The 23104-nt window shown below is 35.1% G+C and overlaps 1 protein-coding gene and 1 pseudogene across 4 annotated transcripts; one reads left to right on the forward strand and one right to left on the reverse strand.

Moving 5' to 3' along the window:
• The window catches only part of LOC117921942, a 49430-nt pseudogene extending 40918 nt beyond the window's left edge, over positions 1-8512 (forward strand).
• Positions 8513-13351: 4839 nt separating this feature from the next.
• On the reverse strand, positions 13352-22505 carry LOC117922028 (beta-amyrin synthase). 4 transcript variants are annotated; one of them, XM_034840005.1, is made up of 19 exons: positions 22426-22505; positions 22009-22290; positions 18279-18464; positions 18093-18182; positions 17807-18004; positions 17627-17711; positions 17161-17327; positions 16881-17069; positions 16687-16800; positions 16384-16503; positions 16163-16285; positions 15970-16068; positions 15796-15852; positions 15638-15684; positions 15404-15547; positions 15149-15326; positions 14005-14085; positions 13815-13898; positions 13352-13713 (listed from the first exon to the last, which is right to left on the reverse strand). In XM_034840005.1, the coding sequence occupies exons 2-19, from the start codon at positions 22207-22209 to the stop codon at positions 13603-13605; spliced, it is 2274 nt and encodes a 757-aa protein (XP_034695896.1). In that variant the 5' UTR covers positions 22210-22290; positions 22426-22505; the 3' UTR covers positions 13352-13602. The 4 variants fall into 4 exon arrangements, with proteins under 4 accessions (XP_034695896.1, XP_034695897.1, XP_034695898.1 ...); XM_034840006.1 differs by having other exon boundaries at positions 22009-22293; positions 22426-22495; XM_034840007.1 differs by lacking the exons at positions 13352-13713; positions 13815-13898; positions 14005-14085 and adding an exon at positions 14762-15055.
• Positions 22506-23104: the final 599 nt, after the last annotated feature.

Below are 23104 nucleotides of genomic sequence, written 5' to 3' on the forward strand. Positions count from 1 at the left end.
CTTTTTAATACTTAATAGAAATAAAATACTACAAAAACAAACAACTTAATATTTAATACTATTAAGTATTAAGGTTCTATTTAGAATTAAGTAAAAAAACAAACACCGCCTTAGTCTCTTTCTATTTTATCTCAGAGTGCCCATATGTAGCCATTTATAGTGGCGTGTTGTAAAGGCAGATTTTGTATTTTATTCCTTGGAAATTATTGAATTTTATTATCTGTCTGTCATACATAATAAGTTCACTGCAGGGTTGTAATGGAAGTCAATTATGGGATACTTGTTTTGCTGTTCAAGCATTTATTTCAACAAATGCTTTTACTCGACTTTAAGGAAGAGTATGGTCTGACTTTAAGGAAGGCACACCAATTCATAAAAAATTCTCAGGTTCATGTTGCTATTAGCAGTTGTCCATAATGATTTTACTCGACTATTCCTACTTTGTTTTCAAGGTCTTAGAAAATTGTCCTGGAGATCTGAAATTTTGGTATCGTCACATTTCCAAAGGTGGTTGGCCATTCTCAACTGCTGATAATGGATGGACAACCTCTGATTGTACAGCAGAAGGATTGAAGTTGCATATTCCAAGAATTATTGATTATTTGTGGATTGCTGAAGACGGCATGAAAATGCAGGTCCATGAAAATACCTGTTATACGGACATTTTTATTGTTTATTTCTCTTGTGCAGGCTGTTCTATTATTACGGACATTTTCATTGATTATTTCCAACTTTCATTGGAAACAGTTGGGGAACCGTTAGATATGGAGCAATTTTAGAACTGAACTGCTGCGTGAGCCCTTGTTTGACCAGGGTTGAGGCCAACAGTTGATGCTGAATGTTAATTACCTCCAATACATACTAAACACATTATTGGATTTATGCATATTTGCATTTCGCTTAGTGAGTCATCACCTTAAATTTGTGTTTGGAATATTTATATTTAAAGTTGGCTTCTGCATTTGGTGTTTTGTGCACTGAGGCAGGCATTTGGATGTTTTTCTTTTTATTCACTGATACATATTTTGTCGTGATTTTCACCTATAGTTGCACCAAAAGAGCCTCAATATCTTTAGTTTCCAAATAGAGTTTGAGTAAATCCTTCGTACAATAAAATCAAAATTATAAAATATCTATTTTAATTGATTTATAAAATTCACATTTATTAAATTTATTTTAATAATTTTATACTTTTTTATTTCATATTTATCCATTTTATAAAATAAAGATTTTTGTTATTAAATATTTTTATTATGAAATTAATCTTTTTTAAATTAATTTTTTTATCCTTAGTTCTTTCATGTAATAAATAAATATTTAAAAAAATTATATATTTTAATTTATTTATGAGAATTACACTAAAGCAAAATGCAGTTTTAATTAACTTATATTGAATTAATTTTTTTAGTTATCTAGTATAATAAAATTAGAATTCAAAATGAACTCAACTTCCTTAGTTTATAAGAATAAACTAGCCATTACTTTCTTGGATGAATAATCTAGTAGAGGGAAGAACCATTGGAATAGCCTTACACATTGTTATATTTGTCTTAAATAGTGAGTTGTTGATTTGGTTGGGTGTGGAGTTATGTAAGTAGGCTATCACATGATTCACATCTACTCTATGGTCAAATACTGGTGGCCATTTCTCCTAAGAACAACCACAGGAACCATAATTATAACTGATGGCAACAACACAGAAGGTCATTTATTTCCTTTCCATTTTTTGGGGGTTTGCAAAAATGGAATCTTTCACATCTTAGTTGATTGAGACTTTCCATTTGAATGTTAGTTGATACAATACCTAATTGATGTGTCATTTCTTCATGTATGTTTTAAAGTATATTAATTTTAGGATTGAATGACTGATATCTATCAGGGACTGTCCCTGGACTCCCAAAATAAATTTCTAAAAATGTACAAATTTATGTAACATCAATGCATATACATAGTATTCTCATTCATAAATACAAGTCATGGGGATTGGTGATTGACTTGCTGTTGTGCTTCTATATGAATGAGCGATTCCCTCCTAGAACTCGCCATTCCAAGTTTCTGAAGTTTCTCTCTTCTCTGCCCACCCAGCACCCATCTCTCTGTCCTTGGTCTGTATCATTTTAACTTAATTTTACTGCAAAGAAAAGCTTGTTTTACCTTTCTGGTGATTGGATGATCAGCAGGTGTTTTCGGAAGGGAGACACACATATTTGTAAACTTAGATATATATATAGAGATATATCTCGTCAGTTTGGTGAGTTTGAAAATGTGGAGGCTCAAGGTTGCAGATGGAGGCAATGATCCCTACATCTACACCACCAACAACTTCGTGGGAAGACAGATATGGGAGTTTGATCCTGACTATGGAACCACAGAAGAACGAGCTGAGGTCGAAGCAGCTCGTGAAAATTTCTGGAAAAACCGGTTTCAGGTTAAGCCCAGCAGCGACCTCCTTTGGCGGATGCAGGTGATTTGATCCCATCTATCTCAAGTCTTGATATCACAACAGATATTTATCTATCATCTGCGTCCTAGATTGCAGTTTTTCACTGAATATACATGTCTTCCATGCACACATACTTCTCGTTTACGTAGTCTAGCTACATAGCTTTTCTTATTTTGTTTCTTTTTGTTTGATTATTGGTGATGATTTCTATGAAAAATTGAACCCAAACAAGAGCGAGAGAATTTTGTTTTCACCTCCAAACAAATCAATTGATCATTGTTCTTGCACAACCAATATTCTTAAAAGTTTAAATTTGTAGGGTTTGGACACAAATATATAAACTTTATTCATTTTTGCATATATTCTCATATTTTGCACCCCTTCAATTCATTTTCTAGCTCCGCCATTGCTCATGCATGTGTAGCCTTTGTTTTTGGGCTTACACGTAGGCTTAATAAATTGGAAAAAGAAACATATGTTGGTAAACAGTTGACCTACCATCAAACGAGGTGACCATATGAGACAACAGTATGAGGCTCACCTCCCACCAAATGAGGCTATAATATCATAAAGAACAAAAGACCAAGATACATTGAGGAAACTACTAGTGGGCAATTTTAGGTCATCTCACTCCAAAAGTTAGCTCAAAGGGTGAGACTTTCCCTCACACTCATAAAGAGTCATCCATCTTCTACAAAAGATGTGGGGGAACCCACCAATACTCCCCTCACACATCCGGCCCTAGTTTAAGAGACCATCAACCAAATAGTTTGATAATGAGAGTGTGACCTATTGTACAACTGAGTTTTGATATCATGTTGAAAAACCAATTTCCTAAAAGATTAAGTTTATAGGATTTGGACCCATAATATATTATTATGCACTAATAATTGTTATACCTATTTTGATTCTAAGAGCCCCTCTTAGCTTGGAACAATTGTATAAATAGAAGTTTGGTGTTGAGGTTAATTTACCTTTTCTTTTCTTTTAAACTTGTTCTTCACTAACTCCCATTTCATTTGGCTGAAAAAAACCTGCAGTTTTTGAGAGAGAAGAATTTCAAACAAACAATACCACAAGTGAAGGTTGGGCATGGTGAAGAAATTACATATGAGACAACCACAACAGCAGTGAGAAGGGCTGCACATTTCTTTTCAGCCTTGCAGGCAAGTGATGGCCACTGGCCTGCTGAAAATTCTGGCCCATTGTTTCTACTTCCTCCATTGGTGAGTCTACTGATTATGAAAATTTTATTGGAATGGCATTTTAATAGCCATAACAGTGAATATCGACAAACCCCATGTCTTGACTTCAATTTTTTCCCTAAAAAATGCAGGTAATGTGTCTATATATCACAGGGCATCTTGATACTGTATTCCCTACAGAATATCGTAAAGAAATCCTTCGCTTCATATTCTGTCATCAGGTACACTCTTTTGGAACCCTATTGTTCTAACCTGATCATAAACTGCATGGGAGCTTTTTGCTTATTAACAATATATAATTTTCCAATTTTCATTAATGATCAAAGTGATTTCTGCATGTTGTAGAATGAAGATGGCGGATGGGGATTTCATGTTGAAGGACACAGCACCATGTATTGTACAGTATACAACTATATTTGTATGCGTATACTAGGAGTAGGGCCAAATGGTGGCCAAGGCAATGCCTGCCCAAGGGGGCTAAAATGGATCCTTGACCGTGGTGGTGCAACCTCCATACCCACTTGGGGGAAGGCGTGGCTTTCGGTATGATAGCTGCAAATATAAATGGACATTGTATATATATATAATCCTATACAGATGTATTTTCAAAAAACTATTCATGTTGACAAATCCTTTTTGGTTTCATATGTATTTTCTTGTAATGAATGTTGGTTTATTAAGTCTCACATAATACCATTTCTCTGGTTAGGTACTTGGCTTATATGAGTGGGCAGGATGCAATTCAATGCCCCCAGAGTTTTGGATGCTTCCTTCTTTTCTTCCTATACATCCAGGTTTAATTAATTACACAACAATTTTTATTCAAATGCTTGAATTTTCATTTAGTGTATTTTACATGCTAAGCTCTTATCTCCCATAAAAGTAAGGGAGGATGGTGATGAAATCTTTGATATCTCACATCGGATTAGGAAGAAAGTTCATAGTGTTGTATATGTATGAACTTCTCTTAACTTTATAGACGTGTTTTAAAAACGTATCTCTTAGGCGCAAAGTAGACAATATATATATAGAAGGGAGCAAGTTATTATAAATGGTATCATAGTCGGTCCTCAATCCAAATATGGTAGTTTGTTTGGTCCCATAAAGAATGTCTGCCTTTTTAGCACCCAATCCTAGTGGACATGAGGGAGTATTTGTTATACATCACATTGGATAAGGGAAAAAATCTCTACCATATGAGTTCCTCTTATCCATGTAGACACGTTTTAAAGCTGTGAGAGTCTATTAGGCCTAGAATAGATAATATTTATATGGTTGTGAACGGGTGGTTACAAAATCACTAATAATGCTTAAAAGAGAGGCAAGAGGCAAGTTGAGCCATGCCAACTTCAGCCTTATTCTATTATCGGGTCACACATGCTGAGTTAGAAACCTAAGCTTTGGCTAGCTGTTTGGTTGATCTTAAGAATGCCACTTCCATGTCTACTTAAACCATCTTATACTAAAATTGACTTCTCTTTTCTCTTGTATAGAGGTTTCTTAAAAAAAAATTGTTTCATAAATGCAGCAAAATTGTGGTGCTATACTCGGATGGTTTACATGCCCTTGTCATACTTATATGGTAAACGATTCGTTGGCCCAATCACCCCTCTTGTTCTACAACTGAGAGAAGAGATCTTCCTTCAACCTTATAATGAAATCAATTGGAAGAAAGTAAGGCATCATTGCGCACAGGTAAGTTTTAGTTATACTAAAATCGTCTGTCCTTCAAATATTTCATGCTTACATGAAACATTCTGAAAAAGATTATATTGCAGGAGGATCTCTACTATCCCCATTCGTTAATACAGGATTTGATGAGGGATGGTGTAGACCTATTTACTGAGCCTTTTCTGACTTTCTGGCCCTTCAACAAGTTGAGGGAAAAGGCTCTTGAAACAACAATGAAACACATCCATTATGAAGATAGAAACAGTGGATATATTACCTTGGCATGTGTGGAGAAGGTAACACGATTGTCCGTATTATGAAATGTTTAAAAGAAACTCTTAACGAAATCTTTCTTCAATTGAGCAGGTATTGTGTATGCTTGCTTGTTGGATAGAAGATCCACATGGGGATTCTTTCAAGAAGCACCTTGCTAGGCTGCCAGATTATATATGGATTGCAGAAGATGGAATTAAGATGCAGGTTAGATCCAATAATTTTTTCCTCTTCAGAATTTATTTTGTATTTGACATTGAACTTCATTCAACGTCAATTTTCATTGAGATATGCAGGCCGTTGGCAGTCAGCTGTGGGACTCCAGTCTTGCCATTCAGGCGCTGATAGCTTGTAAACTCACAGATGAAATTGGACCCACGCTCATGAAAGGGCATGACTTCATAAAGAAATCTCAGGTGTTATCCTTAATTGCCCAGATCATCTTTTCTTATCAACCATCATTATTTTTTAATGCCACTCGAAAGATAATTAAGCTTGCAGGTTAGGGACAATCCTTCTGGTGATTTTAGAGGCATGTACAGACACATTTCTAAGGGATCTTGGACATTCTCGGTTCGGGATCAGCATTGGCAAGTTTCTGATTGCACTGCAGAAGGTTTCAAGGTAACTAAATTCTGTTCAAACACTTCAATCAAGTGACATGGTTTTCCATTAATTGAACTCTCATCTCTGTTACAGTGTTGCCTCCTTCTCTCAGTAATGCCACCGGAAATTGTTGGGGAAAAAATTGAACCCGAATGGCTGTATGATTCCGTCAATTTGATGCTTTCCCTACAGGTGAGGATAATCTTACAGTAAGATATATAAACATGGTTGTCTCAATTACAAAACAAGTCATGGCTTTTATGATTCTTAGAATTATTACAGGAAAGTTTCTTATATTTTCTCCTTTGGATTTACCTTTCTCAGAATTATTTCTCTGGTATAAATAAACCCCAATTTCTATATACCTTTGTAGAGTAAAAATGGTGGCTTATCAGCCTGGGAGCCTGCAGGAACTTCCAAATGGTTGGAGGTAATTACCTCAACATATTGAAGGAACTTTAAATATTGTTGATGGAATCTCTCTCTCTCTCTCTCTCTCTCTCTCTCTCTCTCTCTCTCTGTATATCTATCTATCTATCTAAATCAATGGAATCCTTGAATGTTTTTCAGTCGCTAAATCCTACTGAAATGTTTGAAGATGTTTTCATTGAACATGAGTAAGATTCTAAATTATACCCTGATTCAGGCATGTTGATTTCTTTTGTAACTCTTCATGCTTTAAATTCCTTCAAGACTAACAGAAGAATGGTCCAGGTATGTTGAGAACACTGCATCAGCAATCGACGCTTTAGTTTTGTTTAAAAAGTTATACCCGGGACACAGGAAGCAAGAGATAGAAATTTTCATAAAAAATGCTGTACAGTACATTGAAGAAATACAAAGGCCTGATGGCTCATGGTATATGTGTTTCTAAACTCAACTACTAGATTTGCTCAAGAAATTGCACAATTTTTCTATTTTTTTTTTTTTTTTTTGGCATGAATCATTTAATATTCAATTTACATGAAGAAACATTTACACAGGTATGGTAATTGGGGAGTATGCTTCACCTATGGCACATGGTTTGCACTAAGAGGGCTAGCAGCTGCTGGCAAGACGTACCACAACTGTCTTGCTGTTCGCAAAGCAGCTGATTTTCTACTCAAATTACAGCTAGATGATGGTGGTTGGGGAGAAAGCTATCTTTCATGTTCAGACAAGGTAAGTTGTGATATCTTTTATGCATGCCACCATCCTTTGAAGAATCTGATGCCCATCAACCACATTTTCAAACTATGCCTAAACAAAAGGCATAAAATTCCAATTAGCAATATGATTTTCTGAATTTCTCTTCCTGCGTAAAACAAAATTTTGCTGCATTTCGCTTTGTGTATTCTGCATGTTAGAGATTGAAGACATAAACTGATATATGGAGAAAGTTATCGATCATATGAAATCTCAGTGGAGAAGAAAAAGGTAAAATTATCTTTGTGCTTGGTGATACAGAAATATACACCTCTTGAAGGAAACCGGTCAAATTTGATACAGACTGGGTGGACTCTAATGGGGCTAATTCATTCTGGACAGGTCAGTTTATAATTTGAACATCTAACAGTTCAATTTGGTCCTCGACATTACTTTTTAGAATGTGAATTCTCCCTAAAATTCTAGTTCTGAAGTTCTGTTTTCAATAGGCGGAAAGGGACCCAACACCTCTTCACCGAGCAGCAAAGCTCTTGATCAATTCTCAAAAGGAAGATGGGGATTTTCCCCAACAGGTGGTTCATTATTTCATTTGGACATACCTTAATCTGTTATTGCATTTTTCTATTGTTCTAGACATCATTTTTCCTTAAGGAAAAGAAAAATTAGAAGTCGGCAGTTAAGATCTAAAATCACTTGAAAAATCAGCTTCTTTTTTCTATGTCCAATTCAAGAAATTTGCACCATAAAACATGGGAATAAATTTAGAAAATTCGATTAACACTCTCCTTAACTCTAAAAGTCCATCTGTTTAAGCTATATTGCAATATGTGATTTTCTATGAAGCAACCTTATTTCTAAAGGGAAAGGGAAAAAAATGACTCTCACACAATCAACAAATTGTTATGCTTGACTTTTTGTTGGCTTAACCATTGATTACTCATTTATGGCAGGAAATTGTTGGAGCTTCCCTGAAGACTTGTATGATACACTATCCAATCTATAGGAATATTTACCCTTTGTGGGCTATTGCAGAATACCGCCAGTTGGTTCCATTGCCTTAGGCTGCAGCTAGCATGCTTTCTGAAGCATATATGTGTGTGTGAGACACAGAGAGAGAGAGTACCAATGGATGCAGTTCAGTCTCTTTTGCTACTTTGTGTCCTTTTCCTTTTTTCTTCTACCATTGTTGATCATGTGCTCATGAATTGATGGACAATGTTGAATATTCTTTGAATAATATAAGTTCTTGAGAAGTTTTTCTTGTGCACTATGTTTTAGATTGAAATTCCATGCATACATAATTGTGGGAGTTCATTCATTCTTAATACCAATTGAAGAGGATGGCCAATGCATGCACAAGAAATGTGGTATCATATATCGTTTAAGAAGGTTTGTAAAGTCATCCATTTACTTTCATGGCTAGGATTTTGAATGAATATATATGATGGAAATTGTTGTGGGAGGGGAAGCTTCACTACATGTGAGTTATGAAATAACTATAAACACAGCACAGAAAGAAAATTTCGATATGGTTTGACTAGGAATGCCTACATCTATATATGAGTAAGACAATAATGTCCATTATATCATAAAAGACTACTACAAAGGAAAGAGAAAACATCAATCGATAAAAGTCAAGGCCTCAAAGATCCCATGTTTTCCTATTCCAAGCTTAAAAGAAATATGGGCTTAGACCTGGGCTAATATATGTGTGGGCTCAACTAGCTAGGCATGGCCTTGGGCTTGACCTAGGCCCACATGCTTGTGGACTTAATAAAAAAGTCCACTAGCATAAAGTGATGTCTTTTCCAAACACCTTTTCCATTTATGACAAACCTTGTTTGAAAAAGACATAAAGACATGTCTCCTTTAGACAGGTGCAACCCTTCTAGTGGAAGCATCATTTTAGGGTGATGTTGGGGGCCCTCTCTCCTTTTCCAAGTGTGGTATTCAATTCTAACGAAGTGTGGTATTCCATTTAAATTCATTATCCAATATGATATTCCATTCTAAGTTAAGTGTGAGTACATAATTTCAAAGTATCCAAGCCTTTGTAGAGATTACAAAACATTGTTTGATTCACCATTTCTCTTTCCTTCCTTTCCAAGTATGGTATTCAATTCTAACAAAGTGTGATATTCCATTCTAAGTTAAGTGTGAGCTACATGTAAGTACCTAGTTTCAAAGTATCTAAGCCTTTGTAGAGACTACAAAACATTGTTTGATTTACCATTTCTTATTATTTGAAGTACTACTGACAGCTCCCAAATGTATGTGTATCAAATGATGGTTACCCAAGTATAAGGATGAGATGGTAACTTTAAAAATCCTAGTGAGTCAGGTATTGAACCATAAGAAGGTGATCTTGAATGTAAGTAAGATGGAGAGATTTGAAGGATGAATGCCAGATTTTTTAGGAAAATTTCTTTTTTTTTTAATTGATTAAGAAAAGAGGTTTGTGAATTTTTGTGAAAAACAAGGGAAAATAAACTAAGCAAATTTGATTCAAAACTTGTGTTAATGCTAAGAAAAGGGGGGTCCTCTAGGTTTCCTTCTCACCATGAAATAATCCTCAATTAAATTAACTCAACCAAGACACTTAACGGTTTTCTTAATTGGAATATTCTCAACGAAAACACAATTGAATTGAATCAAAAGTCTCAAACTTATTAATTGGATTTTCTTATAAAATATTTAAAGTTCCTAATAGTTGTTTGCTTGCCAAATTGCAATATTAAGGGCTCAATAATTGTCATTTCAAGTCAAAATGGTTCTCCTCGTTATACACTTTACATACATTTAAAGGGGCCCCTAAACTTCAATTTTTAAACATTGAGATATGACAATTTCACAAAAGTTGAAGAAATCCAAATTACAAGCCGATTAAATTTATAAATACCCAAAATTAGAGGATCATTCCAAGGATAAAAGGGAGTGCTCTAGGGCCCCTTTTCCTTGGCCTATTTGGCTACTCGAAAGACATGAAAACAAACTAAACTTAAGAATAAAAAAAGAGTTCAATAAATTGAACATTAAAATCCAATACTCAAGTCTAATAATACGTTGATCCAATGAAAGCAAGAATATTTAATTACAATTGAAGAAAACGAGTTCAAAGCAAATAAAATAATCCAAACAACATAGGGAAAAAAAAGATAACTTAAACTTCAGTTGCTTCCAAGATCTCTTTTTCCAAAAGCTATATCAAAAAACCAAAGTGAAGAACAAAGAAGGAACCCATAACAACTACCAAGGATCTCTTTTATAGACTCTCCAACCATACCCAGGTGGTTTTCCACATGGTGGCATCCAAAAATCAAGTGAAAGATCAAACGGTTACTTGGAAGTATCCAAAAAAGGTAGGCTCCACACGTTCCTGTGGATCCCATACAAAATGGCAGCACCACTACCAAAAGCGGCAGTGCCACTTTTGGCAATGTCTTGCCCTCACCTTTTATAGAAAGTGGTGGCACCCCTTGAAGGTGGTGTCAATTTGCATTACTATGGCACCCCAAGGTGGTGTCACTTATCTTTCCTGATTTATTTGCATAAGCAAATGACCTTCAAATCTTCTGAGATTTGGCGAGATTGAACTTCAAGGAGTCAAGAGCCTAACAAGTTTCAAGTCATTTGAAAATTTGTAGCTCCTTCAATCAAGTTAAAACTTTTTATTGGTCAAAATGGAACAACGCTTGTGGCCTCCATGCCATTTTGATCCTTTGGCTCAACTCAAGCCTTGTTCTTGAATCTAGAATGTAGATGATCTTAAAACCATCATTATTCATAAAAGTAGTTGTAAACATAAAAATAAAATAAAAATAAAAATAAATAAAAAATAAAAAAAAACAATAAGAAAACATGAGAAAATTGAGCATGCACAAGGTAGCATATAATTGACTAGTTGGAGGGTGCTTTTAGTGCTATAATCAAGCTTAAGATATGATAATTGCCCTTATTTCCATGCAATTTATGGAATTAATCATGCCTCACAACCAAGCCATTGCTAGCCCCTAGCAATATTATTGATAAAATAAACAAAATAAAATGAAGTATGCATGCAAACCTAAACATGGACACTAGCATCACTTACCTTACAAAAACAAGCTTGATTAGATAATTTGCCTAATTCAAGTTTTGTCATCAATCCTTCATTCTAAATCCCACATGTCAAGAATAAGGCCTCAAATTCCCCATGAGACTAAAAAAACCTTCCTGAACACCCTTATACGAATGGTTTGGTAGAAACGAGATGTAGAAGTCTTTATCATTAAGTTCTTGGACTTCACACTTCAGATCAAATGAGCCATGCTTAACTTAGAGCTTCAACTATAGTCATTTTATTCAATTCTTGCTTTTCTCAATGGGCGGTGCAATACGTGAGGTTCACTTTTTTTTTACCCATGTAGTGGGCATGCATCAAAGTCAGTGAGTCCCAACCATTTGATTTAGGGCCCATGTACCCTTTGTTGAGATATTAGGATTGTTTTCCTTATATCATTTAGTGTTGAGATATTAGGAATGTTTAGATATTAGAAAAGTTGAGATATTAGGAATATTGAGATATTATGAATATTGAGATATTAGGAATATTGAGATATTAGGATATTAGTTGTTATTTCCTTATATCATTCTTTCCTTGTATCATTCCTTCCCATTCTTAGAATGGTGATTACCCTCTATATATACTTTGTACATGAACGAATGAAAATATGAATAGAAAAAACTACCATTTATCAATTTGAAGACCCTTCTATGTTGATTTCACCCAATTTCCCATCGTGTTATGGCCTTAGATCCCTTGTCCTTCCTCCTACAACTAAGTGCTAAGTGCTAAGTGTTGTGTGTGCAAACTACTGGCAGTGAGGAATGATCCCTAGGTTGAGTAACAATTGAACTTTAGGTTAGCTTTGGTTCCAAAGCCTTAACATACTCAATTTTGCACTTTAGATTTTAGTGGAATCAATATTCAACTCATTACCTTTACAAGAAAGCAGTCACAAGGCTCACACTACTCTAAATCCTAACCTTATTTTGTGAATCTAACCCTATACGCCACAAGTTTTCAAAGAAATGCATCATATTAACATTTTTAGCAAGTTTCCTCACAAGTCAACCTTCAACATCAAAATTCAAAATTTACCTTACCCACCCCAACCAAGCATCAACGTTATCAGGATCCTCAATGTTTATGCGAATAAATGAAAGAAGAAAAGATAGGCGAAGAAGATACCTAATGAAGGAAATAGATGGAAAAGAAAGAATTGTAAGTGAAAGTAAGCATATAAAGCAAAAAAAAAAAAAAAAATTGATACTTATTCACATGATCATAGAAAATGAAAATAGAAGCAGTTCACTATGATGTGAAAAAGTTGATTAACACAAGATAAAACATAAGAAAAAATAAATGAAAGTAAAATAGAATTCGTGACACTCCAAAATCAATCAGTGGACTTTGCTCTACCCATAGGGTCTTTATTTACTGTGCTTAAAACATCTAAAGAAGGTGGTCATAATCATGGTGGAGTTTATTGAATTCCTAATAGACTCAAGTTGTATTTGTGATGCTTGTTCCAAGCTGTAGCTGTGGTTTGGAGACCCTGAATAGCCTCTACGATGGAATACCCTGAATATTTGTCTCCCATTTTTCCATCTCCTTTGATTTTCAGTTTATATCTTGACGTATATATTGAATCAAGACGAGTACGGTACTTCAATTGAATAGTATTATTTGGTCCCTCGGGAGAGTGTTGATTACAATGTGTTGCATGTGATTTGATTCAATCTTTGTTATAACAAAATTGTTGCATGCAAATTGGTGAAATTATTCATCTAAATTGAATAATTAGGAGAGAGTTGCTCACCTCAAATGCATGTATGCAAATTGCTTGAGAGTGTAGAGAAAATGGACGATACTAGCTCAATGGTTTCAATTACAACTATTCACCAACCAATCTCCTAGTCATTCACAAGCCTAGCCATGAAGGAAAATGGCAGCCTGTGCCTCTAGTTTTAACAAAACAGTCCAATTTTATTGCAGAAGATTCCTCTTCATTTGGAACCAAGAAAAATAGGATGAACTTCTCATTTGCCTTTACATTGCTCAACATCATCTAAGCTCCTATCTTACAGATGCTTGTACTATAGGGACATTCATGGACACATATCACCAGTAGAGGAGGATATGCATAAACATAAGGGTACACCTCTATCCACGCTTTTTACTATATGATTGAGCCAGATAAATATATACAACCAGCCCTAAGGTAGTGGCACCCGCCTACGATACTCTGCAAGAGCCCACAATGGGTAAATGTTCCTGTAAGCTGCATAGTGTAACATGCAGTTCTTCATGAAGACTCCAGTGATTTCCTGCCATAGATAAGTGATCAAATAGTTAGAATAAAACCCCGTATATATATAGTCAGTTACAAAGGAATATCATTTTTTTGATTCATGTTCAAGTGTGCTACCTGTTGGGGAAAATCACCATCCTCCATTTGGGAATTAATCAACAGCTTCGCAGCCCTGTGAAGAGGTGTTGGGTCTCTCTCCGCCTGTTAGAAAGGAAAGGTTAGGCTCAGATTTTTGTGGGGAAGTCATATTGTGAAAGTAATGTAGAAGACCAAGTTGAACTCATTGATGGTGAAACTGTAAACTGACCTGCCCAGAAGAAATCAGCCCCATCAGAGCCCACCCGGTGTGCACCAGATTTGACCTGTTTCCTTCAAGAGGTGTATATTTCTGTATCACAAAGCACAAGGATTACTTGTTGTGGTCTATGTTTCTACCACAAAACAGTGCATTCAGTGGGTGAAATCATTGATGAAAATATTGGTAATCGTAAATATATCGGTAATTTGATTTTACGGATATATCGATCGATAGTTTGGAGAAAAAAATTTGGTAGGCCAAAAATTAATGAAAACTCATGAAAATATAAGAAAAATCTCATAACAATGTAATTAGAAGTATAGTAAATATTTTAAAATTGTTTTGTTGAAAATTTTGATATATGTATGATGTAATTTATTATATTTGATAATAATATTGTACATGTCGATATAAAAAAAATATGAATTTTATAAGTATGTATTTATTATTAAATTACATTAAATATTATTCCACAATAATATTGTGATATTTAATTATAATATGTCTAATTTTGAAATATATTTAATATTAAAATTATGATCCATTTAATTTAATTATATTAAATGATATAAAATAAATGATAATATATTTATAGATTTTTTTAATATTTATATTTCTTATATTTAATTAATATATAAATGATATAAAAAAGTTAAGAAAATTATCACCATAATTTTTATATTTTTAGTGTTTAATTAAATTAAATTTAAAAATAAAATAATTAAAATGAATTTGTTTATTAAAATATTTTGTTTTTATCAGAGTATTACTAAATTTTAATTCTAGTGCATATCACAATGTTAAGGGCAAGGTAGCCCAATGGAGAGTGGAAGTTTCTAATGTTTAGGTTTCAGATGGTTGGCAGGGTTCGAATCTTGCGCTTGCAATTCAATTTTTATATTTTAACCGCCGACTTTTTCAAAAAATCGGTGAAATTTTGACGATTTTCAGCGGTCACCAGCGATTTTTTTGAGAATTTCGCTGATTAATTGGCTCCAGGCGATTTTTGTCGATATTTCTTCACACCGATTTTTCGTCCCGTTTTTTGTATCCCCGGTCACTGAAACACGAAATTTCGGCGATTTTTTCCGAAATTTTCATCAAAGGGTGGAATTAAACTTGTTTTCCAAGGATGGGGGCATGTAAAAATTACCTTGTCCGGGCAAGAAACATAGCTCTCTCCCCAGCCACCATCATCCCTCTGTGAATTGAGTAGAAACTCAACAGCTCTACGGATAGCATGACAGTTGTGGTAAGTCTTGCCAGCAGCTGCTAGGCCCCCAAGTGCAAACCATGAACCATAGGTGAAGCATACTCCCCAATTGCCATACCTGTTAAAATTCATCTTTGTTTAAAGGGATCTGCACTGCCAATTTCCTAAGTGATAGAGCTGAGTTGAGAAACTTACCATGAGCCATCAGGCATTTGTATGTCTTCAATGTAGTTAGCAGCATTTGTGATGAAATTGTCAATCTCCTTCTTCCTGTGTCCGGGGTATAACTTCTTAAACAAAACTAGAGCCTGAATTGCTGATGCAGTACACTCAACATACCTGGATCATTGGTTGTTAGTGTCCAAGGAAGCTGAAGCTTGCAGAGTTACAAAAGAAAACCAGCATTCTATATATAATTAAGAATCTTACTCATGCTCAATGACGATGTCTGCGAAAAATTCAGTGGGGTTGAGCAGCTGAAAAGATAAGAATTGGCATTGATTTAGATTCAAAGAACATATATAGAGAGAGAGAGAGAGAGTGTGCAGGAACATTGAAGTTACTTAAAACATGTTGAAGTAAATTACCTCCAACCATTCTGAAGCTCCTGCAGGCTCCCAAGCTGCTAAACCACCATTTTTACTCTGCAATGATTTGGAAAATGGGGGTTGTTGATGGTAAGAAAAACTTTTGAAAAAGTTATCACCAAATACAAGAAAGGTTCCATGCTGTTTTGAAAAGCGTAAGAAGATAATTCTCACCTGTAGGGAAAGCAGGATGTTGACAGAATCAAATAGCCGTTCGGGTTCCATCTTCACACCAACAATTTCGGGTGGCATCATTGAGAAGAGAAGACAGCACTGTAACAGAGAGGGGACTCCAGTGAGAAACCAAGTGATTATAGTTAACCTGCAAACCCTGATTCAATTGAAGTGTTTTAGCAGAATTGGTTACCTTCAAACCTTCTGCAGTGCAGTCAGAAACTTGCCAACCATGATCCTGATCCGAGAATGTCCACGATCCCTTGGAAATGTGGCGGTACATACTTTTAAAGTCACCAGAAGGATTGTCCTTAACCTTCAAGATTTCAAGTAATATGAAGTAATTAGACCATGAGAAACACGAGTAGATTCTTGTTAAAGTAAAGAAATAAACAATAGAATTCAAGATCAAACCTGAGATTCCTTTACAAATTCATGGCCTTTCTTGAGTGTAGGTCCCATTTCATCGGTCATATTACAAGCAAGTACTGCTTGAAGGGCAAAACCAGTGTCCCACTCTTGACTACCAAAGCTCTACATTTCAATCAGCATTTTCAAAACCAATTAGGCAGGAAAGGGCTAAATGCATTAGTACTTTAAACCAGTTGCATAACAGAAAATCTTCAATCAAACTTAATGTTACAAAACAATAAATAAATAGATACTAATTTTTTCTACAACTGTTGGGGAGATTAGTGATTGAACTTGTTTTCTGACCTGCATCTTTATTCCATCTTCTCCAACCCATATATAATCTGGAATCCTAGCAAGGTGCTTCTTGAAATAATCCCCGTTTGGATCTTCAACCCAACATGAAAGCATACACAGTACCTGTTCAATTTAAGCCATATTAGCACCCCAAAGAAGTGATATACTGTCTGAACAGACATTATCCATTGCAGAAAAATTACCTTCTCCACACATCCAATGGTAATGTATCGACTGTTTTCATCTTCATAATGGATGTGTTTCATTGTTACTTCAAGAGCCTTCTGTCTCAACTTGTTGAAGGGCCAACGAGTAAGAAGAGGCTCGGTACATATGTACAAACCATCCCACATCAGATCTTGTATTAGGGGATGGGGGTAGTAGAGATCCTCCTGCAATAAACAATTTTGAATAAATGTTTCATGCATGTACGTTATATTCACAGGAAATACGAAAGCTTTTCTGTTAGAAAGCTAAACTCACCTTTGCGCAAAGATGTCGTACTTTCCTCCAATTGATTTCATTATAAGGTTGAAGGAAGAGCTCTTCTCTCAGTTCTAGAACAAGAGGCGTGATTGGGCCAACGAATCGTTTACCATATAAGTATGACATGGGCATGTAAACCATCCGACAGTAGCACCACATTTTTGCTGCATTTATGCACTTAAATTATAAGAGGCTAGACCAAAGATAGGAAAATGAAAGCTAGACCAAAGTAGACATGGGAATATGCATTTCTTAAGACCAATAAGCCAACCCCAGGTTGAATTTTTAAGTATTCACGCGTAGCATTGCATAAGGCTTAAGTTACACAGCTTTTGGCTTAAGCATTTTGAGTCAGTGTGACCAATTCCAAGTTTTATGCAAAAATACCTTAGTATGCAAAATACATTACGTGCAGAAGTAGATCTGAAATTCAAGCACTTGAGTAGATGACTACAGCACAAACCTGGATGCATGGGAAGACGAGAAGGGAAGAGCCAAAACTCTGGGGGCATTGGGTTGCTTCCTGACCAGTCAAACAAGCCAAAAATCTACACGGAAGAAACAATATCATATAAGATTCAGTCCATCACACAAGAATGCATTGTATAGGATGAATGTGAACTTTTGTTTCAAGTGGCCATACTGAAAGCCAAGTCTTTCCCCAAGAGGGAATGGATGTCACTCCACCACGATCGAGGATCCATTTACGCCCTCTTGCACAAGCATTTTCTCTACCACCATCGGGCCCTTCTCCAAGGATACGCATACAAATGTAGCTGAGTGTTGTACAAAACATGGTGCTGTGTCCCTCAATATGGAATCCCCACCCACCATCTTCATTCTGCAATGTTCATAAGCCATTTTCATACTTCAAAGCTCCAAGCTCATTTATGAGGTTAGGATGATGACTAGGTTCAAAATATATATACCTGATGACAGTATAGGTAGCGAAGAATTTCTTTACGATATTCTCCAGGGAATACAGTGTCAAGATGCCCTGTAATGTATAGACACATGACCTGCATTTTCCATGAAATTATTCCATTGAGAATGGCTGTTAAAATGGTCTATATACATGATTTTAAGGAGGGTGAGAGGGTGTTGAGTAGACTCACCAGGGGAGGAAGGAAATACAATGGGCCAGCATTTTCAGCAGGCCAATGGCCATCACTAGCCTGCAAGGCTGAAAAGAAATGCGCACCCCTTCTCACTGCTGCTGTGGCTGTCTCATATGTAATTTCTTCACCATTCCCAACCTTCACTTGTGGTATTGTTTGTTTGAAATTCTTCTCTCTCAAAAACTGCAGGTTTTTTTAGCCAAATGAAACGGGAGTTGGTAAAGAACAAGTTCAAAAGAAAAAGTAAATTAACCTCAATGGTAAACATTCACTTTATACTATTGTTTCCAAGCTAATAGGATCTCTTAGAATCAAGATATGTACTGACTAGGGCCCATATTTTAGGTAGGTTTTCATAAAGGCCTGCATAGTCTAGAATTGACAATTAGAGGATTATTGGTCTCTAGATTATCTAATTGGGTTTTGCCTCCATATAGTTCAGGTCCCAAATATCCAAAATGGGTTAGATTGACGAGCACAGACTGGTGGGGACTAAAACTTTTTAGTTAGGACATGAGATGCATAATAATAGGAAAATTTAGGGGTGACAATTCATATTGGTGAGTTGTATTTGTGTCATGTTAAAACTTAAGTATTTCACTGTATACCTCAACCCAAATCCAAAAGTAATAATAATCTTGTCAAAAACATAAACTCAAATACTACCTAATTACTAAATAGGTAACATGTCATCTAACCTATTTAACCCATTAAATAATTAAGACCTTTTATTTGATAATCAAGTTGAGTTAGGTCGTACATATTTCTATATATTAATGTTAATAAAATTAAAATAAGTTGCATAATTTAAAGATATAATTAGATTAATAACTAGATTATTAAATGAGTCAATTCGATTTAAATTCATATTATGCAGGTTGACCTAAAAATGACTTATTTATTAAATGGATTCTACATATCAATATAAATATAACCCAAATTCATTTATACTTAATCCAAACCTGTAAAAAATGCATTAAGAATCATATCAAACTTTGTCACGTCTAACAGAAATGTCAAATTCACGGAAAAAGGAGAGGAAGGATCATAAATTGAGGTAGATTAAATAAACATACTTGCACTAGGAGACTTTTTACAACCATATGAACTATCACCTAAAATACTAAGTTGTTAAGTAATGAAACAACAATGAACATGAAATCTATTGGAGTTACGACATGAAGAAAAACTTATACAAAATTTATGGTCAACACTCAAACATGGATTGAAATATCGGATTTTACGGATATATCGATACTTCGATTTTACGGATATATCGAAAATATCAGTGGATATTTTTTCACAAATATCGATAGATATATTTTTCACAAATATCGGTGGAACGAAAATTATTTAAAATTCATAGGAATGCTTGAAAGAACTCCAAAAAATGATAAAATTAATAACAATATACATTTTTAAGTTATCTTATAAGTGTAATTGACATATATATGATCAAAAACAAAAACATCGTAAACAGATATATATCGGTAGATTCGATATTTGAATTTTAAAAATAATAAATATGAATTTTGAAAGTATATAAAATTAGAATTGAGTTAAGAAATATTTGATTTTATTGAATAAAAACAATTCATACAAAAATATAATACATATGATGTTGCAATAGTTCTTAGTATTAAAAGGAAGATCAATGTGGTTCCATTATATTATTAGATGAAGGGAGTTCATCTCGTTCAAGATAATATTTATTTTAAAATTTTTAAAATACTTTTATGAAAATATGTTTTATTATATTTTAAATAAAAAATTAAATTAATTTTTATAGCATATTTTATTTGAGATTTAATTTTTAAAATTTTATTAAAAATACGTGGTAACAACTTTTTCTATTAACATTAATTTATTTAAATAATTAAAATTATTAATAATTTATCTTATTAAATTAATTTTAATTTATAAAATACCATCAATAAAAATCAAAATTTCAAAATTTAATCAAAATAAAGATTGATAATTAATAATTATTTATATAGAGATAGGAAAATTGTTTTTTTTTTTTTTAATCTCTACTAAATCTGAAAATCAAAAGGACCACCCCATTCTCTCACTCAATCGGGCATCAAGCCCTTTTCTGAAGTTGCCCTCCAGACGAAAGAATCCCTAAAAAGGCCCTATTTTCCTCTGCCACTCTCAATCCTCGCAGGTACTAATCTAATCATTTTGTTTTTTTGCAACCCCCGTTTGATTGCCAAGAAAATCCATCCCCCATTCGATTTACGGGAAAATTCATCCCCGTTTGATTTCCGAGAAAATCCATCCAAAACCCCCAAGGAAAACCAAAAAAAATTGCTTTTCTTTTGCTCCCTGTGTTTTCTGGATCTGTTTTAGGGGTCTCTTTGATGTTGTGCCATTGGATTTAAATTTCACGAACCCTAAATCCACGATTTTTGAGCCAGGCTGAAAAACACAACCTTTGCCTGCAAATCATGATCAGATTACCAAATAGCATCTTATGTTTTTTTAAAAAAAAAAAAAAATTTGGACAGATTTTGTATCCTGTGCGCGGACTGGACTGGTAGGAAATATCGGAAATTTCCCGAAAAATCGGTAAAAATTCCGAAATATCGGAGATATTTTCGGTGATTTTTTGAAATCCTCCTCCGGCTGCTCCGCGCGTCACCTCCGCTCGCGATACGTCGATATATCGCCCATTTTGCCGATTTTCCTCTCGATGGATAATCGATGTTGAATTTCGTTTCGAGGCCGCCGATATCCGATGTATCGTCGAAATATAGCCTATAAAATCCAATTTTTCAAGTCCATGCACTCAAACACAGCGTGATTTTCATTAGGTGTGGATGGGTAGTGTTTTGTGTGATGTATTTTCTGAAATTGGGACCGACGTTTGAATTATTTGCGTAAAGAGGCCGTTAGTGTGAGACACTTGCTCTATGTGTGGCCCCAGAAATCGACAGTGCAATTTCAGATTCATGGGAGCAGCCCCACCCACATCTGACGGCCATAAGCTAGAAAAAGGAATATTATGCATCACATAATAAAACTATTTTTAAAAATGATTATCAAACAAGTCGTTGGTTTCCAATTAGAAAATGACGGCTATTGATCTCAACGTGAAAATCTCTCTCCCTCTCTCCCTCTCTCCCTCTCTCTCTCTCTCTCTCTCTCTCTCTCTCTAAATGGTATAAGTCGACATAAAAAGAAAAAAGAAAATAGAGGACATATCATTGTATTATGTAGTTATAAGAGCTAGGCAAGGGGATATGAAGCTTAAGATGGCACACGCACCTCCCTTACAAATGGAAAGAAAGCAAGATTAATGGAACTGTTGATCCCAGACACTCCCCCAATAACGGGCTATGCTTTTTGAACGTGCTTTAGTCTATCAGCTGATGAAAAACCCGGCCCTGTGAAGAACTATTGGTTTGACTCCACTAAGTCTTTTCGTGGCTTCCTACTCACAACTTTTTGTTGGGTTCACCCCACTTGGCTAATTTGAATCTAAACCTTCTCTTTTTTTGGGTTCATTTCTTCATAGAAATGATCATCGTCCACGCTCAAACAAAACAAAACCAGAAAATCCATGGAGCTAGACTATATATGTCAAACAAGACTTAGAGCTTGTTTGGCTAGGAAGTGCTTTTAAACTTTATAAAGTTGTTTTCAAGTGCTAGAAAGATGTTTCCTAGAATATATAACTGCCAAACAAGCTATTAGAGATATATAGATGGGATCAAATGATCACCTGCATTCGCCATAGAAGGTCGCCGCTGGGCTTAACCTGATACCGGTTCTTCCAGAAATTTTCGCGAGCTGCTTCGACCTCAGCTCGCTCTTCTGGGGTTCCATAATCAGGATCAAACTCCCATATCTGTCTTCCCACGAAGTTGTTGGTGCTGTAGATGTAGGGATCATTGCCCCCATCTGCAATCTTGAGCCTCCACATTTTCCAACTCACCAAACTGACGATCGATAGATATCTCTATATCCAAGTGTATAAATCTTTGCACCTCTCTTCCGAAAACACCTGCTGATCATGCAATCACCATCCTTATATCAGAGGCCCCATAAATGCAAGATAACCTGGTATCTTTGCCACAAAATAAAGGTAAAATGATTGGAAACAAGAGAAAGAAGTAGGCAGCAAGAAAGAGATACAGACCTGGCCTCGTTTTCCAGAAGATGGGAATTCCCAGCAAGAAATGAGAGATGGGTATTGATTCAGGAAGTGGGAATGGTGAGTTCCTTGTGGGAAATCAAACATTTATATAGAAGCAGAACACAAAGTCACCCACTCCATCATACTACTTTATTTTTTTTTTTACTCAACTTTCAGATTGTGGAAGTCAGTGTAGAGTAAAAACTAAAAACAGAAAACACGTTTTTGGACTTTTAACTGTTAAACAAACAAATCGGTGGTCTTTCCAATAATCAATCAAGATTGTTTTTTCTTTTCTTTATGGTTGGTTGGTTGGTTATCCCTTTGTGGGGAAAGTGTGTGTTGTTTTCCCTAATGGGTTTTGAAGTTACAGCGGTTGAACTTACTGCAATATGTTTGACTAAAATTTGGCATAGATTCTAATATTTGTAAAGAACCGAAACTAGTCAAGTAACCCTTTTTTGGAATTTTTATCCTCCCCACTGGCTTCATGTAAATTCTACATTTTGTTTTCATCTCAACATGGAGTCTAGTACAGGTATCTATGGAGTTACTCTCTCTCTCTCTCTCTCTCTCTCTCTCTCTCTCTCTCTCTCTCTCTCTCTCTCTCTCTCTCTCTCTCTCTCTCTCTCTCTCTCTCTCTCTCTCTCTCTCTCTCTCTCTCTCTCTCTCTCTCTCTCAT

This window comes from Vitis riparia, chromosome 9 (genome assembly GCF_004353265.1).
Source record: "Vitis riparia cultivar Riparia Gloire de Montpellier isolate 1030 chromosome 9, EGFV_Vit.rip_1.0, whole genome shotgun sequence".
In the NCBI taxonomy this organism is placed as follows: domain Eukaryota; kingdom Viridiplantae; phylum Streptophyta; class Magnoliopsida; order Vitales; family Vitaceae; genus Vitis; species Vitis riparia.

What these genes read in the sequence shown, in the direction of transcription:
- LOC117922028 (XM_034840005.1), bottom strand. Translation starts at nt 22,209, where the DNA reads ATGTGGAGGCTCAAGATTGCAGATGGGGGCAATGATCCCTACATCTAC. An exon ending in GACATCGTCATTGAGCATGA is followed by an intron (nt 15,548 to 15,637) that starts GTAAGATTCTTA and finishes CCAATGATCCAG; the next exon opens with GTATGTTGAGTGTACTGCAT. An exon ending in ATGGTGATTTTCCCCAACAG is followed by an intron (nt 13,714 to 13,814) that starts GTAGCACACTTG and finishes TATCTATGGCAG; the next exon opens with GAAATCACTGGAGTCTTCAT.